Source organism: Amaranthus tricolor, chromosome 3, assembly GCF_026212465.1.
Source record: "Amaranthus tricolor cultivar Red isolate AtriRed21 chromosome 3, ASM2621246v1, whole genome shotgun sequence".
Lineage (NCBI taxonomy): Eukaryota > Viridiplantae > Streptophyta > Magnoliopsida > Caryophyllales > Amaranthaceae > Amaranthus > Amaranthus tricolor.
In genome coordinates this window covers 5,592,566-5,617,772 of record NC_080049.1, presented here as the reverse complement: position 1 = coordinate 5,617,772, position 25,207 = coordinate 5,592,566, and the positions used below count along the sequence as shown (strand labels likewise).

Here is a 25,207-nt window from a genome sequence, read left to right as displayed (position 1 = left end):
AAACAAATAAGACATTAATTACAATATGAGTAATTAATTAACTATTCTATCACCTACAAATGGTTTTTTTCAATGCTTTCTCTGTCTCAAGAAATTGCCTTAGTTAAGAAAATTGATCAAATCTGTAATTTATGAGAAAGTGGGTGCCTGAATAAAAATATCAGAACTAACGTGAGTCTTAACCAATAATAAAACTATCTCTTTTTTTCTCTAAAAAACACTCTCCATTGCTAATTTTGGGGCTACTATTAAGTTTCAACCTTTTTGTTGATGATAACTGATAAGCCCCTAATTCCTTTATTTTCCTTTTTTCATTTTCAATTATACAAAAAATTCATTTTCACTAAATTATAGAATTTTTCTATCCATTTATTGGATTTGATCTTCTCATATATTGATTTTTAAAGTTTCTTATGGTGAGATTTTGAAGTCTTATCATCAATTCGATGGTAAAAAGGTATTTGGCGTCATTATGGATGTCAGTTCTGTTAATACAGTCAATGATATTAAACTTATCAATACTTCAAAGCCACACTAGATTAAAGACCCCCTTCAAGGAGACTTTATCAAATAGCGATGTGATAGAGGAAAGACTTCAGTATTAGATCTTCTTTATAATGATCGTGACTTATTCTATATAGAAGTTTGTTTGATTAAAAATGCTATGTACTTGATCGATTGTTATTCTGTTATAGATGTCGAATGATATTTTATCAATGAATTATTAGATTCATTTCAAAAAAAACCAATCATAAAAGTAAAATAAATTAATAAGACGAACTAAAAAATATTAACTACCACCTCCAACCCCATTATCTTCATCTTAATCATCACTTTTAAATCGCATTAATTAAAGTGATTGATAATTAATGCTTAAAAAATAAGAAAAAATGGTCCTTAATAATCCAACATATTAACCACCCTTGACTAATAATTTCACCTTTTCAAAATGTTTAAATAATCCGACCTTTGCATGCCTTTTGTTGCGAATAGATCTTTTTTGCAAAAAATCGATTACAACCGGTAAATTGCTTTTCCTTTTAACTTATTTAAGCAGTAACTTTGACTTTTCTAGTAAAAATCTCTTTGACTTCATTGAAGTCTCCATCTACCTCTTAGCTTCATTTTGGACATGAATAAAAATTGTCTCTAGCCCAAGAATCTTTTTTGGCCTTTGGCAACTTTGCTTTGGAATCATGCTCACATTTCATATAAATTCTGGAAATTGAACCAACACTTCGAAAAGAAGAAGAATTAGAGTTCATACCTTTTAAATTTATTAAGATTTTCACTAAATTAAATATATGAAAATTTATTATTAAAATTTAGGGGTTGAATATGACGTTATTCCATGGAAGCAAACTTATAAAGAAGAAAGATGATGACCTGTTAAATGTAACAGCTAGTAGTAACTTGAAATAGTCTATTTATTTATTTTGAGGATCTATTCACAACAAAATAAAGGCTAAAGTTGAATTATTTAAATTTTTTAAAAGGTGAAATTATTAACCGAGTAATGGTCAAATAGATTGCATTATTTAGAATAATTTTTTTGAAAACAATAATTGAGATACTTATGCAGCCACAGCCACGGCTACAGGCCTATAGTATACATCGGACTATTTTTTCGCCTTTTACTCCAATCATTTTCAATCTTTACTGGAATTCAATTGTTTTTCCGAAATCCCCTTCAAAAACAGCTGTTATCTCAAATTAGAATCAAAAACCATCTTTCCTTCACCAGAAAACCACTCCAAAACCCCATTAAAACCACTCCAAAACTCCATTAAAACCACTAATGTCAGCAGAAAATAGTAGTTGCTGCAGATGTTGCTGCAGCTTCATCTTCACATCTGGTTTAACAGCTCTATTTTTATGGCTAAATCTCAGATCAAACAACCCAGTTTGCTCCATTGAAAACTTTGATGTTTTTTCCCTCAACAAATCTGCAAATTCATCGATTATCAACAACAATCATACAATCCATTATGATTTAAAGCTCAACAATAAGAAGAATAAAGATAAAGGTATTTACTATGATACCCTAAATCTAACTTTCTATTATAAACCTAATCAAACTTTAATTTCTCTTGGAAATGCTAGTTTTCCAGCTTTTTATCAAGGCCATGAAAAGAAAACTCATCGTATTTCTAGTATTGATGGTAAAAGGGTAAAATGGGAAAATGATACGGCAACAATGGCGGAATTTAGGGTTGAGCTTAATACGTCTGTAAGGTTTAAGATTGTGTTTTGGAAGACTAAACGACATCGTTTGGATTTGAGGGCTGATTTGTTAATTAATGAAGAAGGGAGTTTGATTAAGAGGAAGAAGAAAGGGGTTAAGTTTACATCAAAAGCTAGGAATACTAGAGCTTCTTTTAATTTCTATTTTTTGGGCATTTTGGGTTTTTTGATTTTTATTCTATTTTGGTAAACACTCAATTGTATAATTTATATTGTATTTGAAATAATTGTCAAAATCAATACGATGCTAAGAATTTTGATTTGATGAACGATAATAATAACAATAAACTAAATAAATGTTTGATAATGCAAAACTTGCAAAGAAACACAAAAATTTAAGGAGGTTCACTTAATGATGGTTACGTTTTCTGTCATGTGTAGTTTCTTGTTTATAATATATCAAAGGAGTATAAAAAACACTCTTACAATTGAAATATTTGAGTAAGAGATAAAATCAGAAGGTTATGTGTTTGGCTGGGTTGTGTTTTATGTGTGTATGAGAGTTCTCTATTTATAGGAGAGATCACACTAAGTAACATTAAGTACATTAAAATTATGAATAAATGATAATTAAACAGCCCAAAATACTTGAAGAGTCAAAAACAGCACCCTAGGAGCATCAGAGACTTTGCTCGTCCAAAACAGGGGCTCGCTCAATCGAGCGGTTTGGTCGAGCGGGCTACATAAAGTTTCTGATTTTATTTTGTCTGCTCACTCGACCCACCCTGGAGCTCGCTCGGTCGAACGAGCTGGTCGATCGGCACTTTAGAGAGCTTCTCGACTTGCATAGTAGAGCATCTTGAATTAAACCTTTACACTTCTTCATTAAGTCTCATAACTCCCATAAATAATTCACACTTTATTACCTCATTAATCCATACTTTTAATCACCATCATAAATCACAATCATCAAGATTCAACTTAATACACTCACATTAACACACTTATTAAATTCCATTCCAAGAGTTACACATGAATGCACAAATTAATTTTGCACTCAAGTCACACCATTCATAATACCATTCATAACAGTATGGATTCCATATTTTATGTGGAAATTGATGATTTTGGATTATTATGTTGTTATTTTCTATCTATTAATAAATACTTCTTCACGTTTTTTACACATCTTCCGTTTTCATTTATTTTTCTTATTTACTTTTTGTGTATATTTTAATGTAAATTTAAATCTCAAATAATTATAAAAAAAAAATTATCTTGATTAATCTAATTTTTCTTCGATTTTCCCTTCGTTTTTTAAATAAGTTCTCATTTACCATTTTGAGTGTTGTATTTATTGTTTCATTAAAATTTTTTTATTTATATCACAAATTTTGGACAAAAATAAACTAATATACTTCATTTTAATATTTTTATATTTCTTGTGGTCTTCACATATTTCTCACTAATTTTATAAAAATATTATTTTTATTAGTTGTGGTCTTATATTTTTTAACTAAATTTCTTTAAAATTTTTTTTGGTGTATATGGTTTAAACTTTTCTTCCATCAAATTTATATTTAATTATAATATTTTCATTGTTTAAAATATTCTATCATTAACAAATATATAAATTATCATTAAAAATATTCATAAGATAGAGAATGAGCTTGTATTGATATACCACTCCAACTCCATATAAAGGAGTAGAATAAGAAAAAAGAGTGGTTAATGTAATTCTAAAAGTATCATTAACAAATATATAGATTATCGTTTTCATTCGGGTCATTGATGAATTGATTTTAATTTAAGTGTTTCAGGTCGATTTGAAATCGAATTATTTAGTATTTATTTGAAAGTCTATTTTAAAGTCGAGTTAAATCTAATTCAGTTATATAATCAAGTAAATGTCAAACTGTTAAAGAGATCACACACTATAAATTCATTTCCATTTTTCTTTGTGTAATATTTGAGAAATTAATAATTTAGAATGAGAGAATCAAAATAATAATAATAAGAGAAAGTTATAATAAACTACCTATTCTATACCCTTATTTGCAAAAAACTACCTTATCTAAAATTATTTGCAAAAAACTACCTTATATAATACATTTCTTTGCAAAAGACTACCTTATAACGGTTTTTAGCGTTTGACCATTTAAATTAACCGTTGACTATCACGTGATAGTCACGTGAGCTTATAATCCTTTCTTTCTTCTTCATTTCAGACTCTTCCAGGCATTTGCTTCCCCTTCTTCATTCGAAAAAATCAGTCCTCTAGCTTCTTGAATTCGCTACCGTCTTCCTTGCGACATCATCTTGCTGAAACTTCTAATCTTTAGAGGTATGTAGTACTACTCAATTATGGTTTTGTTCTTCATTGTTGTATTTTATTTTCTCTTTAAAATTTAATTCGTTTTACAAATCTGCTTCGTTTGCTGCGGTTTTTCCTATTGAATTTCCTGTTTTTTATCTTGTAATTTGTAAATTGATTGTTGTTGTGTCTGAATAATGTATTAGGGTTCCTAAAATTAGATAAATCAATAAGATGAAGAAATTGAAAATCTGAAAAAAAGCAAGTAGTTCGAAAAAGAAGCATTCTGAGTTGGCAACTGAGTTGAGTAATGTTAGGGTAGATGAGGTGGAGCTTGAAAGATCTGATGTGGCACATGAGGTTGTAGATGAGTTGGAAAGAGCAAATGTAGATGTTGATGTTGGGCAAATGGGACCACCAAACACATATACGAGTTATAAAGAATGTGTAAGTGCTAACCCTAGATTTAAAACAAATAACTCAGTTGCTATTTCTACCCTAAACCTTACACCAAATGAGAGAGGCCACATAGAGCAAGAACTTTCTGATTTTGAGGATAGCAGTGATGATGATTATAGTTGTGGTGATGAAGATGAATATGAGGATGATTCTGATTTGTTTGCAGAAAATGTAGTTTATGGTCTCGATGATGTGTTTATAGGTGATGATGAAATTAGATTGATAGTAGATAAGGAGGTTGATGAAGAAAACAATAGAGACATATACTTTAATGATGATGAACTGGAGTCTGATGATGATGATTTGAGTGCATTGAATGTTGATGAGGAAGATATAGGCAGCTATCCTACATTCAATCCTGAGGTTGATTTCAAGGGTAAGATCAATTTGTCTTTAGGCCTTAAGTTTCCTTCGACATATGTCTTTAGAAAAGCATTAAGGTACCATGCTATTGAATGTGGTTACAATTATTATTACCTGCATTATGGTAGAAGTAGGATAAGTGTGTATTGCTACAATAAATGCGATTGCATGAAATCGAAAGCTAGAATTGTGAACTGTGTTTGTGGGAAGGATAAGAAGTGTTATTTTAAGGTTCATACTGTGAAGTTGAAAGATGAGGAGACACTTCAAATAAGGAGTTATTTTCCCGAGCACACTTGTGGTCACCAACACCAAAATAACAAAGTCACTGCTTTGTATTTAGCTGAGAAATATATAGAGGATTGGAGGGAAAATCCAAATTGGGAATTAAAGGCATTTTAGAAACGGGTTAACAGAGAGTTAGGTTGTGAAGTGAAGTATTCTAAGTGTTATATGGCTAAAAGAATTGCTAAGAAAATGATAGTTGGTGATGCTAGTGAAGAGTATAGCAGGGTGTGGGATTATGCGGAAGCAATAAGGAGGTTTAACCCAGGAAGCACTGCAATCGTGAAATGCATTGGAATGGACACACCTCCACCCTTGTTTCAAAGGATGTATATATGTTTGCCAGCATGTAAGGAGGGTTTTGTTGCTGGCTGTAGGCCTATTATAGGTGTTGATGGGGCACATTTGAAGGGACAATTCCCTGGGGTTTTGCTGACTGCTGTAGGTAAGGATGGGAACAATAACATCTTCCCTATTGCATGTGCTGTGGTCGAAACAGAAAACATAGAAACTTGGACTTGGTTTCTAAATCTCCTCGTAGAAGACCTAAAGTCGGTTAGTCCATCGAGTAGTTGGGTACAAGCAGGATGTGAAGATTTTACCTTCATGAGCGATAGGCAAAAGGTATGAACGTAATTACTTGTTAACACATATCTTGTTTCAATTGTAACTAATTTTATAACCCTAATACTAATTTGTGGACAATGTAGGGTTTGATTGAAGCTTTGAACTCAGTGATTCGTGAAACTGAAATTAGGTTCTGCTGTAGGCATATATGGGCTAACTTCAAGATCAAGTTCCCTAGAGAGTTGTACAAACATCACTTTTGGAAAGCAGCAAGAGCTTACAACAAGGTATGGAATCAAGTATACAATTAAATATTTCTGTTGAAGCATATGAATATCTAGCTGCTATTCCTTTTACATAATTAGTAACAATTTACCTTTTACAGTTTCATTTTGATAGAGAAATGAATGAAATAAAGAATATTTCTGTTGAAGCATATGAATATCTAGCTGCTATTCCTGCTAAACACTAGTCTAAGCATGCTTTTTCTAGTAGGAGTAAGTCTGGGATGTTGTTAAATAATTGTTGTGAGTCATTCAATAATGTGTTGGTAATGTAGACTCAATTAGGAACGGGAACAGCAACAAGAGGGGGGGGGGGGGGGGGGGGGGGGGGGTGAATTGTTGTTGTTACTAGTTTAAGCATTTTTGCCCTGTTTTTGCGGAATTGAATAAAATAAATAAAGTTTAAACTTAGAGTGAAATAATTAAAAGAGACAAACGATTTTTACGTGGAAACCTTCTAGGCCTAAATAGAAGGAAAAACCACGACCCCACGGGATTTCTAAATTCTCCACTATGTTTAAGGCAACTCGTTACAATTACATTAAACATCTTACTTCACTCGAAGCGCATCAACTAGGCCAACTCTTCTCTCTTAAATTGCTTCACTCAAAGCAACAAACTTAGCTTCACTAAAAGCTAATTCTCACCACTAGCTTCACTAGAAGCTTTCTTCTTAGCTTTACTCAAAGCTAATCTCTTCTCTAGCTTCATTAAAAGCTATCTAATTTCCCCCTTAGACTCACCCGAGTCTAATTACAAATTCTCTCAAAAACCCTTACAAAAAGGATAAAAATTCTCTAAAAATAAAATCAATATTATAAATTAATTGGCATTTTTAAAACAAAATTTTCTTGTAAAAATTCTCCCATAATTACGTATGATTTAATGGCTCATACTAAGGCGAGTTTTGAAGAATAACCGAGTCCACTATTTATAGAGCTAAAGTTCCTAATAAAAAGGAATATTCCAACCCATTATTCCCTATCAAAAGATCATGGGAGTAATGTGGATTTTAATAACCAAGTCTTCCTACGGTTAATCTAAAAATAGGCATTTAAAGTTGACCAATTCAAGCCCACTGTTATTTAGCAATAACCGCTGTTCCCTAATAATAGGTTCTGTTCCCTTTAAGGCAGCAGTTTTACAAACAGCTGTTCCTGTTCCAGTACTAATTGCTGGAACGTGTTTGCTATAAATAGAAACGGTTATACTGATTGGGAATGATTACTTGCTAACTTTTAGGAATAAAGACGGTTTAGAATGATAGCTAAGACCCATTCAACAACAACTAATTCTATTTTTAGTAAATCCACTATTTACTAAAAATAGATCCTAAAATAAAGGATCTTTATTTAGAGGCTCATACGTAAAGTAATTTTTAGAAAACTTTTTGCCAATTAATTATAATAACTAATAAATGCAACAAATCAACTTTATTTAATACATTAACTAAAAATAATAATTATAAATAAATAACCAGAATTTCCAGTTAACGTAGGCTGACTCCAGTTCAGGAACAGTGCGCTGTTTCCAGAATCCAGTTTTGCTAGAACATCCAACTTAGGAACAGTAGACCTGCTGTCTCCATTTTACATCCCAAGCGATATAGTTCTTCTAACATCTTTCGGATCCTTTTGACACGTACATTTCCATGAACTAAGCCACAGGTACTATCAACGATCACAATTAATCGGATATCGACCTGCACACAATCTCTAAACACATATTTGCTTAAGTGTAGTCATCATCAAAACTCAAGAGGTCCAACAGGTAGAAAGTAAGGGGGAAGCCCATAATTTCTCTTATGGAGTGGATTAGGAGATATGTGATGCAAAGAAGTGCATCCAAAAGAGAAGGGTTGAGTAACTTTAAAGGTGTGTTGATGCTAGCTATCACCAAAATGATTAAAAAAAATTCAAAGGAAATATATGGTTTGAGGGTAATCCCAGTGGATGTATCTGAGTTTGAGGTGGATGATGATGAAGAATCTTACGTTGTAAACTTGACCAATAAGACTTGCCTTTGTGGAAGCTAGAATCTTCTTGGGATCCCTTGTAAACATGCCATGGCTTGTATTGTTATTAGAAAATTAGATGCCAGTGAATTTGTCCATGATGCGTATCTTGTAGAAACGTATGCAAAGACGTATGCTCCAAAGTTTTATGGTATGCCAGGACACAAAATGTGGCCGACAACCACTTTAGCCAAACCTCTTTCTCCACCATTTCGAAAGATGCCTGGAAGGCGTAAAATGAGGAAAAGAAAAGAGGAAACTGATGAAGGTAAAGGAGGTAAGAAGCCTGTAACTGCTGTTCGAGAATTCAAGCAACGAAGATGTGGTAATTGTGGTGACTTAGGTCACTACAAAAAAGGATGCAAGAATCCAGCCAAACCACAACCAACAAAGATGAAGTCAAAGGGTGGAAGGCTTAAAATGGGATCTTCTTCTACTCAACAGTCCACACCAAATGATGTTCCTTGCTCCAGTAGTCAACAACAAACGCAAAGTGCAACAGCAGCATCTACTTCATGTATAATGGATCAACAAAGTCAAATATAGAGCTGTATAAGTAAATTGAAGTTGAATGTAATGTGTTGATTTAATGTAAGACATATATTAGTATAAGTTTATGAACTGAGAATGTACTACATGTAAGCAAATCAGTATATGAACTGAGAATGTACTTTGTTTCATTGACTTACTATCTTGAATTAAGTAAATTTGTCAATTGCAGTAAACTTAATGTGTTTTGAGAAGTAGTCACTGTGTGCAACATTCTCGATATGACTACTGAAAATTTGATCTGTGATGATTTCAGTTACTGTGATGAATTGTGTTCATCTTGATTGTGTGCAGCAGTAACTTATGCAACAGTAGTTGATTAGTCATTACTTTAGGTACTGCACAGTGAAGTATTTGCAGTTTATCAGTGCAGCATTGCATACACAAGTGTTCTGAATGAGTAAGTTCATCAGTGTTTTGTACATGTGTTGTGCATTGTGTTGTGCAGCATGTAGTTGCTGTATGTAAGCAAATTGCTGTATGTTGTATGGGTTAAGTTCAATTGAACCAAGCAATATGTAAATTGCTGTATGCAACTGAGCCATCTAATGTACATTGCTATTGAGCCATCTGATTTCCAAACACAGCAAACAACAAACAACAAATGAGCCATCTAATTTTCATACACAAAGACAGCATTATTACATAGCTACTGAAGTTGATAAGCGTTGAAAATCAGTTTTGAATCAGTTTTGAGTATGCTGAAGTTAATTGGTAATGCAGTATTACATAGAGATTAAATCAGTGCTGAAAGTCAGTGCTGCAAATCAGTTCATCAGTGCAGCAAGCATTAGTGCAAGTTGCTTAGTCTTGAATCAGTGCTGAAATACAGATTTGAAACACATTGATAAGGCTACTGATGTTGATCACTGCAAGCAGTATGTATACTGATGTTATTGAAAACATCAACCAAATAACAAACAGCAAACAACAATACCAAAAGAGAAATCAGATAGCCAAAATAAAAAGACATTTCATTCATTATAATCATTTTTACAAAAGATATCATCCTTCCATTGCATATTGAAATCACTAACACAAATTCTTAAATAGGTCATAACTTTCATTTACTAGCCGTGATTAAAACAACCAACACCATCAAAAAACAAAAGAAAAACCCTAATACAAAGCTTGTAATCTGATTTCCATGCTTCATCTCATTCATCCATTTCTTCTTAATCCTTTTAATTTCTGAAAGTGCTTGTTCCTTTTTATGTTCCAAGCAACAAACCTTTGATGTCAAAATCTTGATTTCGGTTGCTAATTGTCGCTTGTCCTCCACAAGGTTGTTAGTGACTTCTCTTTGCCAAACAGTCATTTCAGGTTCATCAACCCATTTAAACTTTTTGCATCCCTTCCAATTTGTATCAGGATCATAAAAAACGCAAGTCTTAAACCTTCTTCCTGGATTTTCCTTGGTCCATGAAACCCTCCTTGCAAAGGGAACTCTACACCCACATTTTTCAGGTATCGAATTTTGGGTTGAAGAAGAAGAAGACATTACTAATTACTTGGAAAAAATTGGGTTCTTTGAATGATTTAGGGATTGTAAATCAAGGGATTGAAAGAAAGAAGGAAGAAAGACCAATTACAGGAATAATTTAGGGTTTTTCGAATGAAGAAGGAGGAGCAAATGCATTGAAGAGTCTGAAATGAAGAAGGAAAGGATTATAAGCTCACGTGACTATTACGTGATAGTCAACGGTTAATTTACACAGTCAAAACGCTAAAAACCGTTATAAGATAGTCTTTTGCAAAGAAATGTATTATATAAGGTAGTTTTTTGCAAAAAATTTTAAATAAGGTAGTTTTTTGCAAATAAAGGTACAGAATAGATAGTTTATTATAATTTTCTCTAATAATAATAGTATTAGAGTGAGAGCTATTTTTGGGTTTGGGAATAATTTTTTTTTTCCTTCTTTTCTTATTAATGAAAATTTTGCATTTTAAAAACCTTTTAATTGCCTCCTGTCTTCCTTCTCACGCCATTTCTTCTGAAAATGGCTGATTTATTGTTGAATTTCTTCAATAACATGAGCAACCTTTTCCCCATTTAGTTGTTAAATTTCTAATCTCATCCAGATCCAGTTTTGCTCGGTTCTTGGCTCTCAAACAAGCAACAATAGCCGTGTACAACCCTTTGTCCCCGAAAGCCGACCCTACAACACCTCTTTGCCTGATACGTTAAACAAGCAGCGCCTACACCACCGGTCAGCCTTCGTTACGGTCGAAAGAAGAAGGCTGCCAGTCTTCTGTTTTGTGAAACGCATGCAACCTAGCACTTTTCCATTCCCTGATTTTCTTTGAGAAGCATGTAAGATTTGGTTTTCATTATTTTTTGGTACTTGGCAGCAGTTTCTGAAGGTACTAGTTACCTTCTTTTGTTATTATCTTTGTATTCATATTTCTTTTTCTTTATATATTTTATTTTCCTTGTTTTCCTAACAAATCATGCTTGATTCTTTATCTTTTGTTTTCATATATTGTTATACATAAACATCCTTCTTTCTTAAGTTTTTTTTATTACCTTGTTCACCTCAAGATTTATTTCTACATAAGATATATTAATTTACCTACAGATTAAGTGTGTATAGCCGTCCTGTTAGAGAAGATGAATTTTGGATTATTTGATATCAAATTGATGCTTATTGAAATTACGGGTTTGTTGAGGAAATTTTTGCCATTGATAAAATAGTAGGTAATGTGATATTCTTGTTTGGACTATTTCTTTTGAGAATTATTGATATGGGTATAAATAGAATGATGATTGTTGGGTAAGAATGTGGATAATATGAATTGGACTAGGTTAGCATATGAACAATTTCAATGGTTTGAAAGTCTAAAATAGAGACTTGGTTAAATTATAGTTCTAGCAGGAGACGTAATAAGTTATATATTAGTATAGGAGTATCAAGCGCTCTTTAGTGATACTGTGACCTTGTTATGCTCCAGGAGACGAGATCATCGAAGAACCCTTCTAGGTGATATCGTGATTTGGATTCGACTCTTTGAGGCATTTTTTGTGGTTAGTAATTTTTTGCTGTGAGTAGTAGCAGTCTTTTAGGTCTGGCCAGACTTAAATTTTGAAAACCCGATTCTTATTTGTCGCCACCCTTTTCATTTTATCGCCACCCCTCTTAATGAAATTACGAATTTGCCCCTGATCTTTTAAAAATTTACAAATTTGCCATTGAGTTAATAACTTTTCATTTTCATTTTTTTTAAATTTTTTTAATTATTCTTATTTATATTATTATTATTATTATTATTATTACGGTTATTATTATTATTATAACGGTTATTATTATTACGGTTATTAATAATAATAATAATAATAATAATAATAATAATAATAAAATTAATAATAAAAATAATAATAATAAAAAAAATTAAAAAAAAAATACCAGTCGCACAAAACGTGCGACTGACAGTCGCACAAACCAGTCGCACGTTTTGTGCGACTTGTATTTTTTTTTTTATTATTATTATTATTAATATTGTGGTTGTTATTATTATTATTATTAAATTATTATTTTTTTTAATTATTATTGTTATAATTCATGTAAGAAAGAAAGCGTAAAATTTTATTATTAAAGGAAACCCAAAATACAAATATTGGCTAGATTATAGAAATTAGGAGTTTATAAATTACTCCAATACAGAAAACCTTAGCCAAAACAAATTTTTTTGGGATGATGCAAAACTAATGCCCAAGACTCCTTTTATAAGGAGAAGAATAACAAGCCTTTGTTATTCTTCCGATGTGGGATAATGATAAACATTAATCTTCCAATGTGGGATAATGAAAAACATTAATCTTTCAATGTGGGATAATGACAAACATCAATCTTCCAATGTGGGATTCAAGACATAACCTTACATTGGAAGATTGATGTTTGTCATTATCCCACATTGGAAGATTAATGTTTTTCATTATCCCACATTGGAAGATTAATGTTTATCATTATCCCACATCGGAAGAATAACAAAGGCTTGTTATTCTTCTCCTTATAAAAGGAGTCTTGGGCATTAGTTTTGCATTATCCCAAAAAAATCTGTTTTGGCTAAGGTTTTATGTATTAGAGTAATTTATAAACTCTTATTTTCTATAATCTAGCCAATATTTGTATTTTGGGTTTCTTCTAGTAATAAAATTTTTCTCTCCTCTGCATGTGGATTTATTCGACACATTGTCGGTGAACCACGTAAATTCTGTGTGTTTTGTGTTTGTCAATTTTTATGCTTCCTTTCTTACATCAATTATAACAATAATAATTAAAACAAAAATAATAATTTAATAATAATAATAATAACAACAACAATATTAATAATAATAATAATAATAATAATAATAATAATAACCGTAATAATAATAATAATAATAATAAAATTAATAATAATAAAAAAAAAAATATCAGTCGCACAAAACGTGCGACTGCTTTGTGCGACTGTCAGTCGCACGTTTTGTGCGACTGTCAGTTGCACGTTTTGTGCGACTGTCAGTCGCACGTTTTGTGCGACTGTCAGTCGCACGTTTTGTGCGACTGATATTTTTTTTTAATTTTTTTTATTATTATTATTCTTATTATTAATGTTATTATTATTATTATTATTATTATTATTAATAACCGTAATAATAATAACCGTTATAATAATAATAATAACCGTAATAATAATAATAATAATAATAACCGTAATAATAATAATAATAATAATAATAATAACTATGATAATAATAATAACAAAAATAATATAAATAAAAATAATTAAAAAAAATTAAAAAAAAATGAAAATGAAAATTTATTAACTCAATGACAAATTTGTAAATTTTTAAAAATCAGGGGCAAATTCGTAATTTCATTATGAGGGAGGGTGGCGATAAAATGAAAAGGGTGGCGACAAATAATAATGCCCTTTTGAAAATTGTTTTATTAAAGTTTGTGAAATTTATATTGTTGATCAAGTTGTTATGAATGATTACGCTGATATTGATATGGTTAATGGATCGGGCTTACGAGCTGGTCATTGAGGGAGTAGAGAGGGAAAATCTCCCTTACTCCCTATTTTGAGGTGAATTGTCATTCAAATATTGACTAGCCTCAATGGATGTTCCTTTCAACTAGACTTCCTATGCACACATAGATTTAGGAAACTGATATTGCTTTTAAACTTCTTTTTGAATTACTATGTTTTGTTGTTCTGGATTGTTATTTCTCATATAGTTAATTTAATCTCATGTTATTTCCATCTTTTAGTTGTTTACAGATCGGATCCGATCGAGAACGATGGGTTAGCGAAGTTGATTAGAGTTCCGATCGGATCCGGTCGGAAACGATGGGTTAGCGGAGTTGATTAGAGTTCCAAGGATGTTATATTAAGCTGAGCACGTGGGAATTCGTAGTTTTGTATTAGGTTTATGATAAACGTATATTAAACTTGGTTGTGTTAAGTCGGGTTGTTACACTTTGCTCCGTGGGTTGGATCGTTGAACAACTAACAATTGATATTAAAAATTGTACCATAATCAACAAAAATTATTACCAAAACAATTGATATTAAAAATTGTACCATAAATAAGAATGAACAAAAATTATTACCTTTGCTTTAATCTCAAAAGCGCACGAAATCTATCAAAACAGTCTTAAAACACGATTTCTTTACATTTTTTGCAAGGTAGAGAAATATCAATTTATTTATTTTGAAAGTTTTTACAATGCGATCGAACGATACGATTGGGCCTTTGTTTTTATTTCTAAACTATGCTAGCTACTAAAAACCAAATCTTACAGAAATGCACACGATCATGTACCTTTATTAACTAATTAATAATACATTTATACTAAATTAGTAATAATTCCTGGAAAAAGCTTCACATTGTGCACTAATACCACATCTCTGAGGCAAATGCATGGCCTTCTTAAGTACAACCCTCCCCATTTGCCTTCCTTCTCCCCTTTTCATCATGATTTCCGTCTCCTCCTCGGCCATGCTTTTGACCGCCTCGCACACGCAATTCTCATCCATTTCTTGAAGCATCTCACAACATTCCCTTAAACAACATGCTTGGTTCCCTGAATTTGGGAACATCAGCATGTTCATTTCACTCCTTAGGTAGTTCTTGCAGTGATCTATTTTCTCCCATTGGAGCTGTCGCTCGCACTGTGAGCTTAGCTGCCCTTTGTTCGATGTAGCGCCGGCGGGTTTGAAGGTGGAGATGAGGAGGTAAGTAGCTATGGCTGCTAGGAGGAGCTGGAGATTTTTGGCTGCCATTGATGCCTTTTATTGTTTTCTCTGGATGGATTGTTTATTTTGATGGTTTTTGTTTTAGGATTTGTGTTTGGAGAAGTGGTGATCATGGGTTATTTGTAGAGTTTGTAGATCTATTTGCATGTTAAGTACGTGTGGCTCATGAAGCTATTTTTTTGGGTCATATATGGTGTTTTGGTGTGGTGTAGAAGTGCATGTTGAGATAGTTTACACGTTAAGGATTATTACGCACGCATATTTGATTATTTGTCATTTGAAGTTATTAAGTTGAATTGGACTTATTGCTAATGTCAGTATATAATCAGGAAAATACAAGGTACACACTATATAAGCCATGGAGATACTATCTCAAAACCATATAACAATGGGTTGAAGAGTTCTAATGATTATAAAGTGTCACTACATCTTTAATATATCGATGTGGGACAAGCCATCTCAACAGAATAATGTTTAATTTTGTGTTCGGCAACTTGCCACATGACTGATTTTAAAAGGTCAGAAAGGTAATGAAAAATTGGTGTCTTTTTGTTCTTTTCATATTTGTAATATAGGTGAAATATAGTGAAGAAGAAAATTAAATTGGAGAATAAGACAAAAAATAAGTAAATAATAGAAATTATTAAGTGCTAATCAAGAGAATAAATTTGTTGATGAGATTGAAAGAAAAAGAGTGATACCATTTCTAAAAAAGTAATGGCGTAAATCAAGTGACAAACTAAAATAAAAAATGGTGCAAATAGATGATATTATGAATATGATTATGTTTGTTTTATTTATCTAATTTATTATTATTTTAAAAGATGATATTAAAGGATGATAAAAAACCATAAAGAAAAATACACACTTTTGGGAGCTCCGCTCTATTACCCCATGGGATAAAACTAATACTTATTTTAATTACCACAATTTAATATTAATAATTAATTACCTATATAACGTTTAATGATATATACTGTATACTATGGTAAATGACTAAACGAGTTATTTTGGTAAAGTTTTAGATGTGACTCAAATACAATTAATGATTAACCATATTCGAGGTAATCTGTTGGACTCATCAGTTGTAAAACATTAGGAGCTCATATAGATCATATTTTGGACACCTTACTAAATGACTCATACTTATTTAGAATAGTTTGATGTTGACTCAAATACATTTTCTTACTGTTGACGTTTTCTCTAAGAGACGCATTAGATATATAGGCTAAATAGTCCTTTAGAGCCGCATTAGATATATCGGCTAAATAGTCCAATTAATACGAACTTCTTGTTTTGAGGTCGTCTTTTAAAAGAGTCTCAGCTGTTTGATGTGGGACTTGGAAGTACACTTAACATCCCTCCACAATACCAAACCCATCCCTCCACAATACCAAACCAAGGGCCATATCATTCGTGACCTTGACCACTATATGTTGCTTAATTATCTTGTTTTGTGCTTAATTATCTTGTTCTAGTACTGAGCCTGAATACCATGGTGGAATACCATGGTGGCCAATATTATAGCCTAAGACTCGTTAGCTACGCATTCTTACTAGAGCTTATTAATTGTTTACTGCCCAATTTATAAAGTAAATTTAGCATACTGTGATAATATACCAACACATTAATTTATATGTGTAAAATAAAATCGATTCGTGCTCTACTTATAATATTATCTCACTTTGTATTACTTTCAAACTTTATATATATATATATATATATATATATATAGTCTTGAATAATAGAAACGAACACTATATATCGGAATGATGGAGCCAAGTTTTATTTAATCATCATATAAAGCTCATCAAAGCATGCATCCGATTACAACAACCATAAAGCTTAAAGGAAAGCAACATTAAAGCACACGACGATGTGCTCTAAAATCATCCATTACTTATTATCCCTTCAACAACACGACTTTGCTAATTTAACTAAACAAGATTAAAACTTCAGCTATCCAGCGTATGTTTTATTCGATCTTCTTCCTGCTGATAGTACGTACTTATAATGATCCTGCAGATGCTGCCCATGAAGCGCACTTACACGACCGGAATGCCTCTGTAGCCCCGCATGGGACACCTACTCTGCATGGTGCCACACATCATGGGCAACTTCATGGCTTGCTCCATCATCTCACCACGCTCACTCTTCTCCATTTGCTGCACCATTTTCTTCATGGCTTCACACTGACATTCCCTATCCATCATTCTTAGTTCATTGCAACACTGATTGAAGTATCCCCTTCCTTGGTTTGGCCTCATACCCATCATTTCTTCCATCATGTACTCCTCACAATGGTTAGGCCACTGACTCTGTAACTGACGGTCACATTTGCCCCGGTGAAATATCGGGATCGGGTTTGAATCATCGTTGATTTCGACCTCGGTTGTTATGATGGTGGCCTGAGTTATCACTACCATGGCTGCCATTGCAGCTGCCAGGATCATAAACTTAATTCCTGCCATTGAAAAATTGGACCTTTTTTTGGTGGGTTTGTTTAAATTGTTGATTGGATTGAGTTGTTGGATATTCTGATCAATGAATTGAATTAATTTATAGGGGTTTAAAGGCGATTGCATGGCGGTTACGTGGTCGGTGATGATGAGCATCAGAGCTAGTAAGCTAGAAAAGCTTGGGTTGTTGGATTTTTTTACATAAAGATATGGACATATGGTGTTTATAATGCATGTAGATTTAGTCCTTTTCTGTGTGGTGTTTGCATGCTAATTACGTGGCTTTTGATTTAATTTCGAATTTTGATATGAATGTCGTTTTTGGATGTGAGTGTTGAGATGGTTTACACGTTCAAATATATAAGCACGATGAATTAAAGATAATGTATATATTTTATGAGTTATTATTAAAGCTCTTCTTTTTATTGTATGTGGTTATGGGATGATATCTACTTAATTTATGATCAAAATGTGTGCATATTTTGTTTTTTCGGTCATATGATGACATTGATGATAATTATAGCTCAATGTAACGCGAAATCTGTTAGGATTATTGGTGACTTGGTTCACCAAGTAATCAAAACATGATTGTTGAGAGTCTTATTCATCCATGTTAGTGTAGTTAGAAGAGAACATAAATACACATTTGTGATTGGTTGTATAGGAAAGTATATTGTACTAATGATAGTGGGGGCTTGGGATATATGCATAGTTTGGGTGTGCATTGCATCCCATTTAGACGTAGTGCAAGCCTGCAAGGTGGAAGAGCAGTGATGATCGGACTAAGGAACACGTTGCTTGCAACGAAGGACCAAACAACTGCTAACAAGACCTGTGCTCGGATGAGCGGCTGAGTGCTCAAACAAGCACAGGGTCGAGCCAACTCTCTGCTTGTGCTTGTCAGTTTGTTGTCGTGACTTGCTGCTGCCCTTTTGAAGCCTTAAGTCTCTATATACCTTTTCGTATCCTTGGTAAATGTTGCACTAAAGTCTCATTTGTAAGAGCAACCTTCTCGCTTAGCTTTCTTCCTTATCAGCTCATCTCTTCCTTACACTTAACCTCCATTGTAATTTCTATCAAGTTTTGTAACTCTCCTTCAAACATATAATATTATCATATGTTAGAATGATGGATGTAAGCCCTTTGATTGGTGAACCACCTTAAAATTTTTGTCTCGTTTATTTCTTTATTATTATCATTAATGATTAACTTGCAGAATTAGTTTCTATATTAAGACACAACATAAATATCCATCATCAGGGGGCAAATTTTAAAGGGGCACCTCTGGTACGTGCCCTGGGGACAATAATAAAAAAACAAAAATTACGATGTTGGGGAAGGAAACCCGCGACGCGACTGTTCATTTCTCAATTGCAAACAACACGACAAGCAGAGAAAACCACAAAACCCTAAAAGCTTGTGCCCAAATTTCAACATTCTTACTTAGCATCGGTTCACTTCTAGCTCGCTATTAAGCGAATAAACTTAGGCTCCGACACATAGACGCTTATTGAGGAATTAAAATTCTCGAAGCGTATTTTGAGATTTTCTTAAAAAAAATAAGTTTATTTTTTTTCAATTTCCCAACCATGTATCTAGCCCATTGTACAGGCCTAGTATGCACCTTTTTGGTAGAGAACTAGCTGCTGTAGTTTGATGTTGTGGAAGACAGGGAGAATAACAAGTTTAATGTTATGATTAGAGTTGTGCGATGGGTTGAGGGTTTATTGGGGTTCGAATCCAATCCTTAAATATGCAGAATTTAAACAAATTAAATCTTAAATGAGCTGAACTTTAAACAAATCATTTATTTATGTAAATAAAATGAGCACAAAAAGGACTATGTAGATTCTTAACTATTTCTTGCAAATAAATTACTTTAAATTTATAATAGTCAATAATTTAATTACACTTAACAAAAATAAGTAACAAATTTATTAAGTAATACACTCAATAGAACATGCCTATTTTAGTGATAATTTTAACGAATAAAATTAAAAATAGACAAGCCGAGTTGAAACGGATCAAGAGAACCAACCTATTTAAGCTCATTTTATTTTTTATATAAGTTCATCCCAATTCAGTGCATTTTTATGTGAGCCCTATCTAACTCATTGCACAAGTCTAATTACGAAAGTGATTATGATATTCTTTGATAGAATAGCTTTCACATAGTATGGTTTCAAAGTAAAATTATTCAAATATATTGTAAACTAAATCAGTTCAAACCGAATAATAATTAATTCAGATTTTTTATAATTTTGCTCAAGATTTCAAAGCTAAAATATTTGATTTGATACATTACATAAAAAAATTTAGGAAAAATTATCTAGAATAACTCAACCTATTCATGATTTTTCCACAATAATCTAATTTATTAATTAACCATGAATAATACCATCTTTGAGAAGTATTTTCCTAAAGTGAACCCAATCATCATTTTCAATTTACTTTTTTAGTAAATTTCCTACTATAATTTACTCTAGGCAAATATTCCTAAAATTTAAATTATTTAAGATTAACCAATAAGTGGAATTATTGTATGAAAATCATAAAAATGTTAAATTATCCTGAGCACTTTTTCCAAAAATTGAAGTTAAATAAATCTTCGTTATAGAAGACTAAAGAATACTACTAACAATATAGTCATATGTTCTTATAATATATAACAAAATAAGGCTTTACTAAAAATTTATTCAATGTAGTCATCTCCACTTATACGATGATTTTCATTTATTAAATTTACTATTTTGGTTTTGTAATTCATTTTGTTATTGGATAAAATTTAGTTTAGATTGAACCAAAAATGCATTTAACGTCAAACAAGTAGCAGAAACAAGCACAACTTTCATCATTATATCATAATAATATTGACTATTACTGTCAAACACAGCCACATCAGTCTCATATTCCATGTGCTGCTGCTCTGCATCGCACAGCAACAGAAAACACTACTAAAACTAAACACATATGCCAATAAACAGATTTATTGTAATGCACACTAAACATATGCTAGGAACCAGAGTTATTATATTAGAGGAGTCCGCAACTTCGCTATCATAGATTAGAGGTATGACGCAGAACAAGCACGCACACAGATCTAGAGTTGTAGCACCTCAAAAACCATGAATCTTGATGTGCTCCTTCTTCACAATACCAGCCTGTTGACAAACAAAATCCGGATGATTTATCCTACTAACGTATTATTGTATATTATAGCAATCTAGAGAATACAGTAGAAAGCAAAATGTACCTGAACCAAGAAGGTAGACACATTCTTTCGCTGATCACCTTGCAATTGAATCACCTGGCCTAGTTCTGGATCCTGAACCACAGTACCATTACAGCAAAACTCCTTCTTAAGGTCTTTTAATATCTTGTTATAGCTAAATTCTTTCTTCAATCCTTGTACTGTTGTTAGGCTCTTTCTACCATTCCTCTGTTGTACACGGATGTGCACATAATCTTTTGACCCAGCACCAGAGTTCTCAGCATTTGCATCAGCAAAAGGATCTGAAAAATTGATTATAGAAAGATTGAGATAGGTAGACAAAGAGAATCTATAATGAATGGCAAATCGAACCACCCTTCATGTCGCTCCGCCAAAAGGTGGTTTATTTTCCACCAAAACAGGGTGAAAAAGCTTCACTAAATACAAGGACTCCAGCCTATTAGTTATTCCCAAAGAGGGGTTTTTATTTGTCACGAAAATACATTTTCATAACAGATTCAAGTAAATCTAAAACTCAAAGACTGATAAGACTCCATTTTGAAATTCTCTAAAATATTACAAGAACATAGCCAAAAGTTTGAACTTCTAGTGCTTATACACTAACAATATCACTTCCCATATCCATATTAACAGAAACACAAATCATAATTAATTCGGTAAACTTACCAAAAGCAGCAGGAATCTGAATGTCAAGATCAGACATGAAAACTAGGGTTTGGATAACGATCTGCAGACCGGATAGTTGAAGCTAATAATATAAACTGCTCAGACCTACCAAAAATTAAAAAAAAACTCATAAAAAAGGCACAAAGTATAAATAAAAACCCATCCAGTATCACTTATAATTTACTTCCAGCATGTGCTGTGAGCCTGTGACTGAGACGATAATCAAATACAACAAATAACCCCCCAATTCGTAAAAAAGATTCAAGATGGACGAAGATGATATAATAATGCATCTAAACAATTCTTAAATAGCCTTCTTTCTGGTAAAATTTGGAGGACATAAAGTACAATCATTCAAGAACAAATCATATCATAATTGAAAAAGATTGACATTATATCAGCTGTAATAAACCGTAAGACATTGATGTATTGAAAACCTCGATAAGCATCTTGGACCAGTAGCCCTTTGCCTTCTACAGCAGAACATAAAACAAAAATATGGACAGATTACGCTCACTTTGCCTTTTACCAAGAATTTGAGAACAGAGCAAAAACTCTACAAGTAAAGAAAGCATCAAAACACTTATAAGCTACAATCTTGAGCAATTTTAGAAGCCAAGACAACCAAACACTCTAATCCAAGAAAAACCAACCAACAAACGACACATGTAAGATAGTCCCCTCACTCATGCTGCATAACTTAAACAGTGAGCTGCCATGGAGTCTAAAAAGTTTTGCTGTCTGCCCATCACACAACGTGTGCCACGATTTAAACCTCTCCCGTGGAATACCACGCCACCCCTCACTAAAGAGGGAAGCGCTCGGCCTTGGGCGAAATTATATATTCTTTCCAGCACAAGTAAGATGAAAAAAAAAATGCAAAATTCATTCCTTAACCCTCCATGTATTCTCAACCCTTGATCAGACCATGCCACCATGGAAAAGATCTTGTTCACCCATCTCTCCCACCAAAACAATTTCTCATCTCCTAAAACATTCCGCAAAAAACAAAAATAAACAAACTTACACGAAACTGAATTCAACAGAAAAATGTTCAAAAAACAAATAATTTATACCAATTACAAGACAAAAAGGAACACAGAAGCAATTGCTCAAATAATCTGGTAAAAATATCTCCCAAGGTCATAACACACCAGAAGAGAAGAAATATATACCAGGGTTTAATAAGAAGATGAGATCATACACCCAAAAGTCTAGATCAACACCACAAACAAAATAATCGATCAGCAAAAAGGAGTGGGAAATAAGTAAGAATATCAAACCCTAATCTGTTGAATTCATCAATCATACAAATCAACAATATTTGTATAATTATAGATCGAGAAAAATAACAGAACGTAACCAATCAATCCAGAAAAGAAAAAACAAAAACAAACGAAAATCACCACGAAATTTGAAAAAAGTGAAAACAGACCTTGATATGATACAAAATCAAACACAAAAAATGAAACAGGACGAAAATTTGACGCAAAAGAAGCAAAGATAAGGGTGAATAAACAGAAAATACAATCTAATCTAAAGAAAGAAAAGAGAGATACCTGATCCGATAAAAGAGGGAACAGAGAAGTATGAACCCTAGATCGGATAAGTCTGAGCAAAGCTAATGAATGTTAAGGTGAGAGAGAGTTGAGGATTATATAAACCGACAATTGATATTGGGGTGATGAGTTGGAGCTTTTATGTGTTAGGTCGGTTTCCAGTATCACTAATGGGTGTTGGGCCATAAAAGTCTGTCCAGCCCATTAGTTTTCTTTAATGAAGTTCGTTCTTGGTTTGGCCCCATTTTGAGCTTTGTGAAAATTTGAAATACATAAGAGAAAAAATAAAATAAATTAATAAAATAAATTAAATTTTAAACTTATTCTAAAAGTAAGTGTGATATTCCCAAATTTGAGGTTTGGGGATGTTCGCAGTTAGTAACTGCGAACAGGTTAAAAAAGACAAAATAGCTGTTCGCAGTTAGTAATTGCGAATAGCTATTTGACCTGTTTTGACCTGTTCGCAGTTAGTAACTGCGAACAGCATGCTGCACAAAAACAGGTCAAAATAGCTGTTCGCAGTTAGTAACTGCGAACAACTCCAAATCTCAGGTTTGGGAATTTCACGCTTACTTTTTGGAATAAGTTTAAAACTTAGTTTATTTTGTTAATTTTTTATATTTTTCTCTTATGTATTTCAAATTTTCGAGCTTTGTTACCAGTGTCGTTCCTGATTATTTTTGGGCTCTAAGCAAAATATAAAAAGGATCCTTATATGAGTAAAGTTTCAATTTTTTTTCTCCAACTATGTATCATGTAATTTTTTTTTCCATCACATTAATGTCAAATAAATGTACAAATTTTAAGACCATATAATGATAAGAGTACTTAACAACAAACTAAATTTTAATAATAAGAATTAATTCAATTTGGGCCCCTTTATAAGATGGACCTTAGGCAGTTGCACATCAAAACTACCCTCAAAAACGATACTGCTTATTATTTCAGTAAATCTCCTATGCAATTGCAGTAGAAAATTTGAAAAGAATAAGTTTATTATCAAAAAAATTATTCAAAATAAGCTTATGAAAATTTTACTTCCTAAAATAAATGCCTTCTTGTTCGAGCCCGAGGTTGGATATATGTATTGTTATTAACAACGAATAAAGAAATTAAACAGAAAAATTATTCGTTGTTACTAACAGCGAATGAAAGGATTTCATAGAGTTGAAAGGGACAAAAAAGCATTGTCTAAAAAACAATAAGAACTGATATTTACAAAAGCATTACAATCACTAAACCCTAGAATAATAGAATCGGAAAATATGAATTAACATCAACAACCCAAATTTAAGTTGAATATCAAGTTAAAATCTAAAATGCCAATAGTTTAACAGAGTTAAATGGAATAATATATGCATATTAATACTTTCCATTACTAATAATGTAGGTTTTTGAATGGCAATTATAGGCAGCTGAAATAACCTTGACAATTAAATAGCGATTGTTGGCAGCTGAAATGACGAAAGCGAAGAAGAAAAGAAGGTTGAAAATTCTGAAATGGCGGTGCAACAATGACGAAGGAAGGTGAAGACTGAAGAAGGTTTGTTTATTATAGCGCAAAATGATGAAATTACCCTTAATGAGGCAAAAAAAACGGGCATTTGATATCAGCCGTTGAATCTCTTCTTACGACTTACATTATGTTGTCACACTTCTCATATAGGGTTGGTTCATTCAATTCCTCTATATATACTTTAGTTTCATTATTTTATGGAAGACTATTGATTTTTAATTGATGGGTTGGTTCTAATTTTTGATGGGTACAAAGTAGAATTTAAAAAATGGATGATTTTTACTTGATCGAGTTCAATTAATCATGGAAAAGATTTGGTTTTTATTGATAAGTTGATCTTAATATTTAATGGGCAGTAACTAGAATTGAAAGATGTATGATATCGTTGTCGCGGTACTCTAATTTCTACTCTATCTGCTCATATTTGCTTAAGTTCAATTATTCATGTGGAAACGTTGCGACAAATAAATAACATGTTATTTTATGAAAATGGATACTTGAAACCTTCAATTT

General features: G+C 32.3%; 5 protein-coding genes across 15 annotated transcripts; 2 read left to right on the top strand and 3 right to left on the bottom strand.

Annotated features, from left to right (window-relative positions):
- The first annotated feature begins 1,798 nt into the window (after positions 1-1,798).
- LOC130807238 (protein NDR1-like) lies at positions 1,799-3,543 on the top strand. Its single transcript, XM_057672389.1, has one exon. It carries the CDS (start codon positions 1,799-1,801, stop codon positions 2,432-2,434), a length of 636 nt encoding a protein of 211 aa, XP_057528372.1. The 3' UTR covers positions 2,435-3,543.
- On the top strand, positions 1,887-18,671 carry LOC130807237 (uncharacterized). Of its 9 annotated transcripts, none has more exons than XR_009040545.1 (5): positions 1,887-2,027; positions 4,413-6,229; positions 6,316-6,459; positions 11,102-11,383; positions 11,972-12,216. XR_009040545.1 is itself a non-coding variant. In XM_057672387.1 (5 exons), exons 2-4 carry the CDS (start codon positions 5,774-5,776, stop codon positions 12,002-12,004), a joined length of 633 nt encoding a protein of 210 aa, XP_057528370.1. In that variant the 5' UTR covers positions 1,887-2,027; positions 4,413-5,773; the 3' UTR covers positions 12,005-12,044; positions 17,288-18,671. The 9 variants fall into 9 exon arrangements, 8 of the variants coding, with proteins under 8 accessions (XP_057528370.1, XP_057528365.1, XP_057528369.1 ...); XM_057672387.1 differs by lacking the exon at positions 11,102-11,383 and adding an exon at positions 17,288-18,671 and having other exon boundaries at positions 11,972-12,044; XM_057672382.1 differs by lacking the exon at positions 11,972-12,216 and adding an exon at positions 17,288-18,671 and having other exon boundaries at positions 11,102-11,333.
- On the bottom strand, positions 14,352-15,492 carry LOC130807240 (2S sulfur-rich seed storage protein 2-like). The gene has a single exon (XM_057672390.1). The coding sequence runs from the start codon at positions 15,287-15,289 to the stop codon at positions 14,864-14,866; it is 426 nt and encodes a 141-aa protein (XP_057528373.1). The 5' UTR covers positions 15,290-15,492; the 3' UTR covers positions 14,352-14,863.
- On the bottom strand, positions 17,348-17,733 carry LOC130808265 (2S seed storage albumin protein). The gene is made up of 2 exons (XM_057673746.1): positions 17,406-17,733; positions 17,348-17,352 (listed from the first exon to the last, which is right to left on the bottom strand). Exons 1-2 carry the CDS (start codon positions 17,731-17,733, stop codon positions 17,348-17,350), a joined length of 333 nt encoding a protein of 110 aa, XP_057529729.1.
- A 1,877-nt stretch (positions 18,672-20,548) lies between the features above and the next one.
- On the bottom strand, positions 20,549-23,336 carry LOC130807236 (protein translation factor SUI1 homolog). 3 transcript variants are annotated; one of them, XM_057672379.1, is made up of 5 exons: positions 23,179-23,274; positions 22,795-22,833; positions 21,620-21,724; positions 20,975-21,234; positions 20,549-20,882 (listed from the first exon to the last, which is right to left on the bottom strand). In XM_057672379.1, the coding sequence occupies exons 3-5, from the start codon at positions 21,654-21,656 to the stop codon at positions 20,838-20,840; spliced, it is 342 nt and encodes a 113-aa protein (XP_057528362.1). In that variant the 5' UTR covers positions 21,657-21,724; positions 22,795-22,833; positions 23,179-23,274; the 3' UTR covers positions 20,549-20,837. The 3 variants fall into 3 exon arrangements, with proteins under 3 accessions (XP_057528362.1, XP_057528361.1, XP_057528363.1); XM_057672378.1 differs by lacking the exon at positions 22,795-22,833 and having other exon boundaries at positions 23,179-23,336; XM_057672380.1 differs by lacking the exons at positions 22,795-22,833; positions 23,179-23,274 and adding an exon at positions 23,055-23,129.
- Between the last annotated feature and the right edge of the window lie 1,871 nt (positions 23,337-25,207).